General features: G+C 40.6%; 1 protein-coding gene across 1 annotated transcript; it reads left to right on the top strand.

The window, feature by feature from the left end:
• Nucleotides 1-418: 418 nt before the first annotated feature.
• LOC113033513 (guanine nucleotide-binding protein subunit alpha-14-like) lies at nt 419-12,329 on the top strand. Its single transcript, XM_080309220.1, has 7 exons — nt 419-1,899; nt 8,732-8,916; nt 9,021-9,175; nt 9,615-9,743; nt 10,214-10,343; nt 10,431-10,584; nt 11,527-12,329. The coding sequence occupies exons 1-7, from the start codon at nt 1,779-1,781 to the stop codon at nt 11,715-11,717; spliced, it is 1,065 nt and encodes a 354-aa protein (XP_080165346.1). The 5' UTR covers nt 419-1,778; the 3' UTR covers nt 11,718-12,329.
• Nucleotides 12,330-12,365: the final 36 nt, after the last annotated feature.

Raw genomic sequence — 12,365 nt, 5'->3', positions numbered from 1 at the left:
CTCTTGTCGACTGTGATTTTTAAAAACCTTTTTCCTGTGATCACCTCTACACTGTAGTTTCATTTCGATGTTTTTGAATACGTTTGATCAGGTCACCCGAGTGGTTTTGAATTTTAAATACAGTTTGTATTACAAACTTCTGCAAGCACCAAGAGCGTAGTTTAAGTGAATCTTGTAAAGTAGAACTAAACCCTACAAAGGCCAGTTTAATGGACCGAAGATACTGTAAGCCTCACCACTGAAAGGATGAAATATGAGGTCTTTTTCTCTGTCAGATGGTTAAAAAAGATAGACGGGGAGAAAAAATCAGATGTGGTCTTAATTCACAATCTTCATTTTAAATGGGAGCGAAAACTTTGTTCTAAACTGTTCCCACTACATGCTCAGCTTTGATGATAAATGGAGAGTAAACTGCCTGAAGACTGCTTGTGATTTTTTTTTTTTTATCTAACACTAATTTACAACTTTAGTTGTTTAGTTTTCAACTTTTTCTGAGAAAAAGAAAAGGGTTGGTTAAGTTCAGGGTAATGTTTTCAGAGAATGCTGTTTTATGATTATTAATTATAATCTGGGGCCATCGTGGCTCCACGTGTGTGTGTGTGTGTGTGTGTGTGTGTGAGTGAGTGAGTGAGTGAGTGAGTGTGAATGAATAGTGGAATTGTAAAGTGCTTTGAGGGTCCCGAAAAGTGCTATATAAATACAATCTATTATTATTATTATTATTATTAATATTAATGAGACCCAAAGAGCGAGAAGTGTTTACTGGCTCTGTTTCGGGGAGAAACTTGCTTCTTTTAAAAGCACCACTTGAAGGGTAGAACACACTTATTTAACTTCATATCCACAGTCTTAGTACTTCTTTCTTTGTGAACTGGAAAAAGTTTTCCAGAGATCTTAAAGTAAAAAAAAAAAAATCCTCATATTTTAATTAGTCGTTATATATGTGAACTTTTCGCTACTTGTGATCATTCGACATATATACTGCCACCACTGACTGCTTATACTGTGGATAAATGCTGTGATTACCTCGCTTATATTCTCAAAAACCCTGCTGCAAGATCACAAAACGGGTGCAAAACACTCATTCCTTCACTGTTGGCCTTCCCGCCCTCTAGCGGGCGTGAAGGCCAGCCAGAGGGGCCCTCCCTCCTCCCTGCTGCCGAACTGCTAAATGCGTTTCCTGTCCCTGGATCTCATGAATTACGAGTGTGATATTATAGAAACTTCCAAGGAAAGCGAGCACACCGTGGAGCACTTCTAAGAATGAGCCATGGCACTCCATGTCCGATTAAAACTCATCTACAGGTGAATTCCTCATCGCTCACCGTTTCCACAGGTTGTGGCAGCGAACTTCCCATTTTATCCTTTTCTATTTGTAGCCGGTGCCACGCCCTCCCGATTCGTCAGGATAAAGCTGAAGTGTCGTCCAGGTAGAGTATAACTGCAGCACTTTGTCCAATAGGAACAGCTCGTGGTGCACCTTGTTGTACACTTCGATGCTTAAGAAAATCAGAGAGAGAGCTTTGGACTTACCCCTGAAATCTAGCACTTTATATTTTAGCAGCAAACTTTTCTGTTTCTGTGGAAGTCAAAGGCGCAGTTTTGAAGATGCTCTGTGCCTTTTTGCGTCTGAAGTTGTGAAGTGCAAGAGGGGGCAAAGGAGCATTTTTTTTAACACGTCTGAGTTTCCTTTTTCTTTTTTTTTCTGTCTTTAATCAAAGCCTGCGACATTTTTACAGCCGAGTGGTCGTTGGAGAGCAACCTGGTGACTTTCAGCGATGGCTGGATGCTGTGTTTCAGCGGAGGACAGAGAGAACCAGAGGATCAACGAGGAGATTGAGAAGCAGCTGCGGAGGGACAAGAAGGACTCTCGCAGGGAGCTCAAGTTGCTGCTTTTAGGTGAGCATCACTAACCTGAACACCAGCTCGGAGGGTAACTGACTTCACGGAGTCCTCCTTATTCTCCTCATGCTCTCAAATACCATGCTGTAAATCATTCAAAGGTTTGATCTTGATTGTAGTCATAGATGTTCTTTTCCGGGCAAACGAAAAGCTTTAAAACATTTGCTCTTAAAGTTGTTCCTCTAGCGGAAGGATCCAGGCGTTTTCATTTTCAGTTGTGGGGGATTTTGGAGACGGCTCGGCAATTGCCATTTCACCGCTTCCTGGCCATACCTGGCCACGGGTATCATGGCAGGTGGGACAGAGCTCTGACGCCTGTCGACTAGTATTCATTTAGTCATATGTAAGAAGAATGCACACTTTAGAAGGGAAAGGAGTGGGTATTATATCCAGCACGCTACATTTTGTCATTGACACGTGTGTCTACATGAGAGGATTCAAGTCATGAGCAGCGTTTCACAGTTGAGGCGCACTGGCTTTCCGAGAACATCCAGGGTATGCGCAGCCGCGCGCCATGGCGCTGCCATTGATTTTACGCGTGGTCGGGGGTTTGAATCCTTGAGTACTTTTTGTCTGCTGGGGTTGCTAAGTTTCCACCTGGCCACAGAAATGCCGAAAATGGACACACACACAGACAGACAGACAGGGAGAAAACGGATCGTTCAAAATGATATCCGTTTCTTTCCTTTACAACACTTTTACACAGTCCTGTTCGTGATGACCTGTGGAAAGCGTTAAGGCGTGGTAATAGAGCCTTAACCTCACCCCACACACACACACACTCTTCCTGAATATAGGGGGGTTGCCCTGTTCTAGGGTTATATAAGTTTATGGAAGCGGCTTCCCGATCCAGAGGAAACTTGCTGAACATGTATCAGGCGCATTTTACTGCAGCAGTGTGGGAGCACTTCAGGAACGCAGTCGCCATCCACGCCTCGGTCAGTGGTGTGTTTGAAAGCCATAACTAGCTGCTGCGGGCGCATTTCATGCAAACGTCATGCAAATGCATCACGGAGCACGAGCTATTGGTTTTTACCAACTGTTCTTTTAGCAGATCATTTCACTCAAAACACAGCGTTATGTTTCTGCCTGCAAGCCAACATTCATTTGCTTTAAAAGAAAACCATTTTCTCAGCTCACTGAAGGCTGTTACAGACAGCTGGACTGCAGCAGTTTTGTTTAACACATCACAAAGGTAGTTGAGAGAAGTCAAAAAGTGGAGTGAAACAACTTTCCAGAAAAAAGGATGACCCTGGAGTCTCTGTTCAGACTGAAGGAGTGTCAAACATAAGGCCCAGGGCCCAGAACCTGGCCGTCAAAGAGCCCAACTCGGCTCCCTAAATAACTTTGGATAATGTGGTAAATGCAAAAAAGAAGGACATAAATGTTATCATTCAAAGTGTATTTTTTTAAAGCTTTTTTAGCGACAAAGACACCAACTGCCCGGTCATGCTGCACCAAAGTCAGTCTGCAGGATAAAGTCTGGGAAATAAACTGCTTCTTTCTGTCATTTTTAAGCATTTCATCATCATTCTCCTTTCTTAAAGTGGGAGAACAAAGAGTCACATTGGAGTGTTTCTGTTGCTTTCTGAGGTACTTAATGTATTCTTAAATGTCTTTACACAGACAGAAGAAGGAATGATTTGGAGGGTTTTCTTTTCCAGGTAATAAATCTACTGCTCCAGCCCACTAAGATCAAACAGGGCTCTGTGTGGGCCACAGTGTAAAAGGAGTATGACAGCCATGATCTAGAAAGTAACCTTTTGTTACCTGGTCAGAGTGACTCAGCTCTCAGTGGATTTCATTAGGATGGTCAGAGTCAGGTCTACTGAGAGTGCAAGAGATTATATTATAATATTTATACTATATATGCATATAAACATGTATAAATGCACATGCGCACACTTACAAATATGGATATATGCCCTCGATATATCGATATATACCCTCAAATATCTATACATACATTTACATATATAGACACTGAAATACTGTTTGGTTCTTCTTTTTGGAAGAAGTGTTGTTTTTTTCTGTTACTTTTAACTGGAAGATGTTTGAATGTAGCAGTAGATCTGCTGGATCTCTTTTTTTGTTGTTGTTTTTAAAAGTCAAATTTTGCAGATTAGTGACTTCTCATGTTTTTTGTTTTGTGCCTCTGCACAGTCGCTGCCTGGCAGGTACATTTCAGTTGTGAAAAAAAGGGACAGGGCAGAGTTTGACAGGTGGTAGTAGCCGTTATCTCATGACACTAACACCACATTCATTCACACGGGCACCATCACCTCGTGTTACAGCGTTCCCCGATCGAGGAAGTGTGCAGATATGAAGCTGTGTTTGGGCTTGTGGTCAAATCTGTTATATGTGTGTAGCTATTTCATGTTGGCCGCCGGTCTGTGGAGACTTCTGTAGCCGGCATTAATCGGTCACAAGGAAATTGTAAAACCTGACTCTGCACCACGCACACACGCACGTGTCCAGGAATCAAGATAAGTCAAGAGTCCAGCTCAAGACGTCTTTTCAGCTTTATTGACAGATACAGTGAAGAAATGACAGGAAAGTGGGGGGAGGGAGAGAAAGAGAGGGGAAGACAAATGGCTAAAGGGCCATGGGTCAGACTTGAACCTTGGCCGGCCATTCTCAGCCTTATGGTTGCCTGCTCAACGCACTGAGCTAAACTGGCACGTACTATAAGATATCTTGGACATCCCAGACTGCAACGTGAATGACATTTTTTGTGATTGGTGTTTCAAACCTTTTTGTATCTGACAGATTATTTGAATTGAAAATCATTCATGGGGTCAGTTGTCACAGTTTATATCTACTGTAGCTTCTACCGGTGGCGTCTGAGGAAGAACATTCTGCAGGGACAGTGAAGTGATTCGTCAGTTTTTATAGCTTGACTATCCTTTAATTTAATCCTCTTTGAAATCAGCACCATTTCACTAAAACAAATTCAAATGGTAAAAGAAATTTGACTGATTGGCAAGTTAATCAAGAATGATATTGACAAATAGAGAACTATCAAAAGTTCATTCTAGAGACGATGATGGCAAAGATTTGTCACAGATCAAGGGCAAAGATTAACTGAATAATGTGACATGAATACATGCAGTCTGAGCTCGTTAACCTCCCTCCTTGAGGTCCAGCCTGATTTGCCTCCAATCTGAGCACCTGCCTCTCCTTCTTCTCCAAAATGATCTCATCTCCGAGAAACTTGACTTGTAAACAAGGTGCATGCAAATGCACACAATTTGTCTAAGATTTGTTTGTTAAGATGTAAAGATGATGACATGCAAAACAGCTGGGAACCAAGGAGCTGACACACACACGCACACAACAAATGTCCACAAGGTGAAACTCCCCACCCATCCCTGCATAAATCCACACATACACAAACACAGCAACCTCCAATATTCAGGTCTGTTAACAAACACATTTGTTAACGAAATCGGCTGTGCATCATGTGATCTCAGTGAGAATATTACGAGCTTTTGCTGTAAGAGCTGAAGAGTAACATGGCAGAAAGGGACTGTGTGTGTGTGGTTTGCATACCTTTTAATAAGAACAAGTAAAGTATGTTTTAGTGAAATATAAGTTAATCGAAAGACCTTTTAGATGGAGAGCTTGAGTCCAAATACACACCGAGTCTCTGAGTTATTAAGCGTGCATCTGATCCTGTCACTCAGGAAAGGTTTCAGGGTGAAAAAGTGCACCGTTCTTGTTGAATTAATTATTGGAAGTTAGGAGGGCTTTTGTTTTATTTATTTTTCCATCTGACCAAAGGAAGGTCATTTTTCAGAAGCAAATTAAGCAAGGTTGACTAAAATATTTTATTCAACCAGGTGAAACTAAAGCTATGAATGATATGTTGAATTTTATTTCGGGCAATTTGTGATATTTAAACTTCCTGTTCTCGGATATTGGCGAGTGTCCCTTTGGCAGTCAAATATACATTCAAATCGTTCAGCTTGCGTCCCTGCGTGGACAAGCTGGGTATTGAGAGTTGTCACAGAACTTGTTTTTATTTCTTTCAACTTATCTCTTAGTAAAAAGTTGTTCATAAAAAGACAGATGGGTCTTTAATGTAGCTGCCAGGCAGCTGCCAGCTGGCATACAGTATGCAACACCTGTGCAACATCACACGTAATAATTCAAATTTGGGTCTTTTTTAATGTAAATATCATAAATATTGAGTTGCAGTAATAACTCACCAGGATGCAGCTCAGTAATATTTTAAAGTATATATAAACTCCATGCTCTTGCAGAAGGGGCATGGATGCATGACACTGGGCAGGGGTACATTTTACTGTATCGTAGACAACTTCAAGTTTAAAATTGTCACTGTAAGGAGGGATAGAGACTCCCATGACTTTTTTCGTTTGTGTCTTTGCAGCAGAGAGCTAAATTTGCTTGCTTGCAGTGGCCATAATATCTTCTCTTGGGATAAATGAAGAGTAGAAAATTAGGCTCGTCTTTTATCTTTAACCTGGACCAGATACCACCAGCAAGCTCTGATCAGCTGACCTCAAAGATCTCGTATTTGCATATGAATGTAGTAATTTACTAATACATGGAGGCAACTGACCATAGTAAACTGGAAATAAACCAGTCCATTTCCAATTTAATTAGCACAATTAAAGGTCAAACATCTAGCTAGCACTGACCACACACAACAACTCAAGGTTCAGTATCTTTCTCCAGGATAGTTTGGCATGCAGAGCGGAGCAGCCGCGGATCAAACCACCAGCCTTACAACAGGTAAATGACCTGCTCTAGCTCTTGAGGCACAGCCTCTCTGTTAAATGGTTCAGACCGAAAGTGATCACTAAAATCTTGGAAGTGAGCCTAAAGAAGACAGAATGGGTGTTTCACAGTGTTGGGCAAGTTACTTTGAAAAAGTAATTAATTATAGTTACTAGTTAGTTCTTCAAAAAAGTAATTGAGTTAGTAACTGAGTTACAAGATTCTAAAAGTAATTAATTACTTGAAAAGCAACTATTGCGTTACTTTAAAAAAAAAGTTTAATTGGCCATGTTTGACTACTTCTGATGTTTCCTCTACATTTCACCTTTAAAAACAGTTTATTTGCCTTGTTTAGTATCATTCTTTTCAGCACAACCTCCTGTGTCTGAATTTACAGTTATGTTTTCATTTTGACATACTGTATTAACACAATTGATCTAAAATCAGACAAAAAAAAACAACATAAAATCAGAGTAGAAAGTTATATTTTTTACTGTAACAAATGGTAAATGGTCTGTATTTGTATAGCACTTTACTTAGTCCCTAAGGACCCCAAAGTGCGTTACATATCCAGTCATCCACCCATTCACACACACATTCACACACTGTTGATGGCAAGCTACATTGTAGCCACAGCCACCCTGGGGCGCACTGACAGAGGCGAGGCTGCCGGACACAGCCTCACCTCTGTCAGTGCGCAAAGAACAAAGTTATTTGCATCCATTTACCTTTTACCCCTTTTTTACAATAATCATTTCAAACTATTTACATAACAATCAGCTGTTCTGCATTCAATAAGATGCCACACAAATTATTTGTGCCACTCCAAATATTTCTGTCCACTATAAAGGAGAACATCACTGCCTGACACCTGCAGGTCTGACAGCAGCAGGTGTATCACTCCTCCTGTTTTTTTTTTTTTTGTTTTGTTTTTTTACACCTTGAGACGGCAGTCGCCTCATTGTTTTGACACACAACACAAAACTATCCACAACACCACACACTAACTACACAGGACAACACATTAACTACACACTCCAAACACGCTAAACGTCACAAATCTCTCACATCTACAAACTCGCTCTCTCTCTTTTTCTGTTGTCTGTCTTTCTCGCCGTCACTCCTAAAACTTCCCCCTCTTCCTAAACTTTTTTTGCTCATAAGCAGAGAGTGCTTATGTTAAGTTTAGACAGTAAACTTGGAGAAACTATTCAGGGAAAAACACCGCGTATATATTGTTTATCATGACTCTGGTTTTACGTGGCCTATCAACACAATTTAAACACTGGTATATATCACCTTGTTGCTTGTTGCCCATCACTGGTGTCACATGGGACCTTTTAAGGACCTGTTGAGCAGCCTCACAGCCACATTCTGGACCGTTTGCAGGGCTTCTGGGGTTGATTTGCTCAGGCAGGGAACAAAGGCAAATAATTATAGAGGCATGACAAAATAAAACATCCCTCCACCACTCAAAGTATTATACTATAGGGCAATTGAATTTATCTAGTAAGTGTGTGCATATCAATACGTTTAATAAAACATTATCTATGTAGCTCTCAGCAGCACACATATGAGCTCCATATCAACCTGCACATAAGTGATGCTTACACATTTCAGTATTTATACTATAATGATATAATCTGCTTGTACAATAAGTACTCTAATTTTCTTATACTTAACATTTGTTTTCTTCCTCTTTATAGCTGTAGTTAGACTAATGTTATTACTGGTGGTTTTGATACTTAAATACTTCTAGGTACTATGAGAACCTGTTGTCTGGCATCAAAATCAAGACAATGAAAGCAGTCGTAACTGACTCATCAGCATGATTTCTTTAAAATTCAGAAACATGACAATTAAAATGGTCAAATCCTGCACCGATGAGCACTGCTGAGAAACAGGCTGTCACGTGAATGCAGATTTTTAAAAACAGACCTTAGACATAAAACTGCATTCCTGTCTGCTCACGCAGCCAGCAGATGTTTACTTTGGTTTGATTTGCAGAATGTTAATTTGCAACGAGGCAAAAAATTGTTGACCAAATAAATCTATTATTGAGTTTAATCCTCAATGTGTCTCACAGGCACTGGAGAGAGTGGAAAGAGCACCTTTATCAAACAAATGAGGATTATCCATGGAGGAGGATATACAGACGAGGACAAAAGGAGCTATGCCAAGCTGGTGTACCAGAACATCTACACGTCCATGCAGACAATGGTCCGAGCTATGGAGGCTCTTGGTATATCTTTCACTGATCCCCAGAACCAGGTACAGGCAGACTGACTCTGTTCCAGTCCTTTACAATAAAGACTTGATGGATGGTTACCTCATTGTTACCTCACTGTCTTTTTGTCTTCTCGGTGTGTCCATAGAGCCATGCCAGCGCAGTCCTGGAGGTGGAGGTGGATAAGGTGGAGGACTTAGATAGCAACCTCGCCATGGCTGTCAAGAGTCTGTGGGATGATCCTGGAATACAGGAGTGCTATGATCGGCGCAGGGAGTACCAGCTGTCCGACTCCACCAAATAGTGAGAATTAGGCATTTATGATCTTTAACAGTGTGCGCAGATCAAATTATATTGACAGGATTATTAAATGAGTATAATATTCATGCAGAAGGAGGAGTCCCTTCTGACCACATAGATGAGTGCCTGCTGATAGAAGAACAAAAATCTTGCTGAATATAGTCTCTGTCACTGCCACGAACGATGGCAATAAAAAGAGAAGAGCTTCTTTTCGGCTTGCTGTTTTTACTATTTTGGGAAATGCAAATTTGATCGAAGCTAAAACAAAAAGTATTTGTTCTCTTGCATTGGAGCAAAGTCTTCATCTCCCTTGAGAGTCCCACCAGTGAGTGAACTCTCATGTAGCTACATGCATTTGGTTTACATTTTAAGTTTTCTACGTGTTTTCTGTATTTTTCCTTTCTTAGTGTTTTTTTTTCTCCCTGCATATTTTTCTTTTTAGCTATCTCACAGATCTGGATCGGATTTCACAGCCCTCATACATACCTGACCTTCAGGACATCCTCAGAGTCCGAGTCCCAACCACTGGTATCATTGAATACCCCTTTGACATGGAGAATGTCATTTTCAGGTGAGGTGCATATTGACATCTTCTGAGTTTCAGTTCAATTCAGTTCAGTTGAATTTATATAGCATCAAATGACAACAGCAGTCGCCTCAAGGTGCTTTATATCTTAAGGTAGACACCTTACATGTGTAAAAGGTAAGTGAAGAAGAAACACTCAGTGCTTCATGGGAAGCCAATGCAGCCTAGACCTATTGTAGCATAACTAACAGATCACCTGATCCAGCCCTAACTATATGCTTTATCAAAACGCAAAGTTTTAAATCTAATCTTAAAAGTAGAGAGGCTGTCTGTATCCCAAATCCAAACTGGGAGCTGGTTCCACAGAAGAGGGGCCTGAAAGCTGAAGGCTCTGCCTCCCATTCTACTTTGAAATACTCTATGAACCAAAATAATAGCAGCAGCACTGGAACTGGCCACAGGCATGGCACCGACCTCGAAGGTGGCGTGACTTTTCTTGGCTGCTTTTATGACAGGATGGTTGATGTGGGTGGTCAAAGATCAGAGCGGAGAAAGTGGATCCACTGCTTTGAGAACGTCACCTCCATCATTTTCTTGGTGGCACTCAGCGAATACGATCAGGTCCTGGCTGAGTGCGACAATGAGGTGAGAATTTAACGACACAGCAAATGATGATTTCAGTTTACATCCTCCTGGAGTTTTACATGTGTTTGATCCCTTTAAACATCTCAGAACCGCATGGAGGAGAGCAAGGCCCTGTTCAAGACCATCATCACCTACCCCTGGTTCCAGCGCTCATCTGTCATACTTTTCCTCAACAAGACCGACATCCTCAAGGAGAAGATCTTGTACTCTCACTTATCCACCTACTTCCCTGAATTCACAGGTTAGACTGAGTGAATGCTCATCTTGATTTCAGCTCTTATTCCACCACAAGATTTGTAATTACTTAGCTGATCTAATTAAGTCCTTCATCATACAATCGCTGCACGGTACTCATTTTTATGGAAGTGTTGAAATAGACTAAAAATACTCAACTGACACTATATTAGGTACACTGTGCTGGTACCAGGTTGAACCTCCTTTACCATCAGAATTGGTTTAATTCTTCATGGCTGAGATTTTAAAAGGGAGCTGAAAACATTCAGCAGGAATTTTGGTCCACATTGGCAATCATTAGTCTAAGCTCCGCCCCTCCCTCCTTGATACAAGCCCACAAGAAAATCACCAAATTTGTTCTGCATTAAAAACCCATAATTTGTTCAAAATAAAATAACTGATTGGTTTTTTTTTAACACATTTTTAATCTTTAAGTATCAAGACTTAGAATTTCAGTTTTGGTTCGGTGTTTTTGGCTGACAAGAGGTGAAACCATGTGTGGTCTTCTGCTGCTGTAGACCATCTGCTTCAGAAGATGCTCTTCTGCATACCTCGGTTGAAATCAGTAGTTAATTACCATTAGTTACTATATCATCGCGTCTGGCCATTCTCCTCTGACCTCTGTGAGGACTGCTACTCACAGATCATCTTTTCACTTTCAGACTATTCACTGTAAACACTACAGATGGTTGTGTCTCAGTAAATTTGAAATACTCAGACCAGCCTGTTTGGTACCAACATTTAAAGTCACTTAAATCACTTTTCTTCCCCATTCTGATGCTCAGTTTGAACTTCAGCAGGTCGTAAAATGCATTGAGTTCCTGTCATGTAATTGGCAGATTATATATTTGCATTAACAAGCAGTTGAACAAGTCTACCCAATCAAGTGTCTGGTGAGCGTATGTTGAATTTACTGACATATTTAAATAATATCAACCCTGAATTGCAGGACCTCAGCAGGATCAAGTAGCAGCTCAAGAATTCATCCTAAAAATGTACCAAGAACAAAACCCGGAGAAGGACAAGACGTTGTATTCTCACTTCACCTGCGCCACAGACACAGAAAACATCCGCTTTGTCTTCGTGGCCGTCAAAGACACCATCCTCAGGCACAACCTCAAGGAGTTCAACCTGGTGTAGAAAGGTTGCATACAGCACAGGAGCAAATGCATACAAGAGAAGACCTGAGGAAAGCCGAAATAGAAAAGAATCTAATTATCAATCAAGCTTAAACCAAAAAAGAAGCAATTTGAAATTGTTTCATTTCTAACAAGGGAGATCCAAAAAAGAGAGAATACAAACATCCTGTACCAGACATACTAACATGAAATTGTGTTTAGATGCTTTAGTTTCCCTTGTAGTTTTTTAGTATTTGCTGTAAATGATACATTACAGTGGAAATGAGAAAGTGAAAATTAGTAGCAAGTAACTGACCTGTTGTGTGAACTACTTATTTAAATAGACATATGATCTGAGTGCTTTAATGTATGTAAATGTATCCCCATGTAATAGTTTGATAAGGATGCTCTTTAGCCCGGTTTTGTGATTTCATAATGTTTAGAAACGGTTGCTCTAACACTGAGACGCATGTAAGTGCCTTATTTACTCAGGACAGTCAGCAGAGCCACGGAGTTCATAGAGTGTCAGATGTAAATAGTCTGAGATGTGCTTTAGGAAAAAAAATACAACTGTTTCTTCTATTTATGGTTATTTTCAATAAAGAGATAATTATTTAATAAAGAGTACAAGTCAGGTGCCTGACGTTTTCTTGGTGCGAGGAATAAATGA

Source organism: Astatotilapia calliptera, chromosome 12 (genome assembly GCF_964374335.1).
Source record: "Astatotilapia calliptera chromosome 12, fAstCal68.1, whole genome shotgun sequence".
Classification (NCBI taxonomy): domain Eukaryota; kingdom Metazoa; phylum Chordata; class Actinopteri; order Cichliformes; family Cichlidae; genus Astatotilapia; species Astatotilapia calliptera.
Note: the sequence above shows the minus strand (reverse complement) of the source record. Positions and strands in the feature narration are given on the sequence as shown.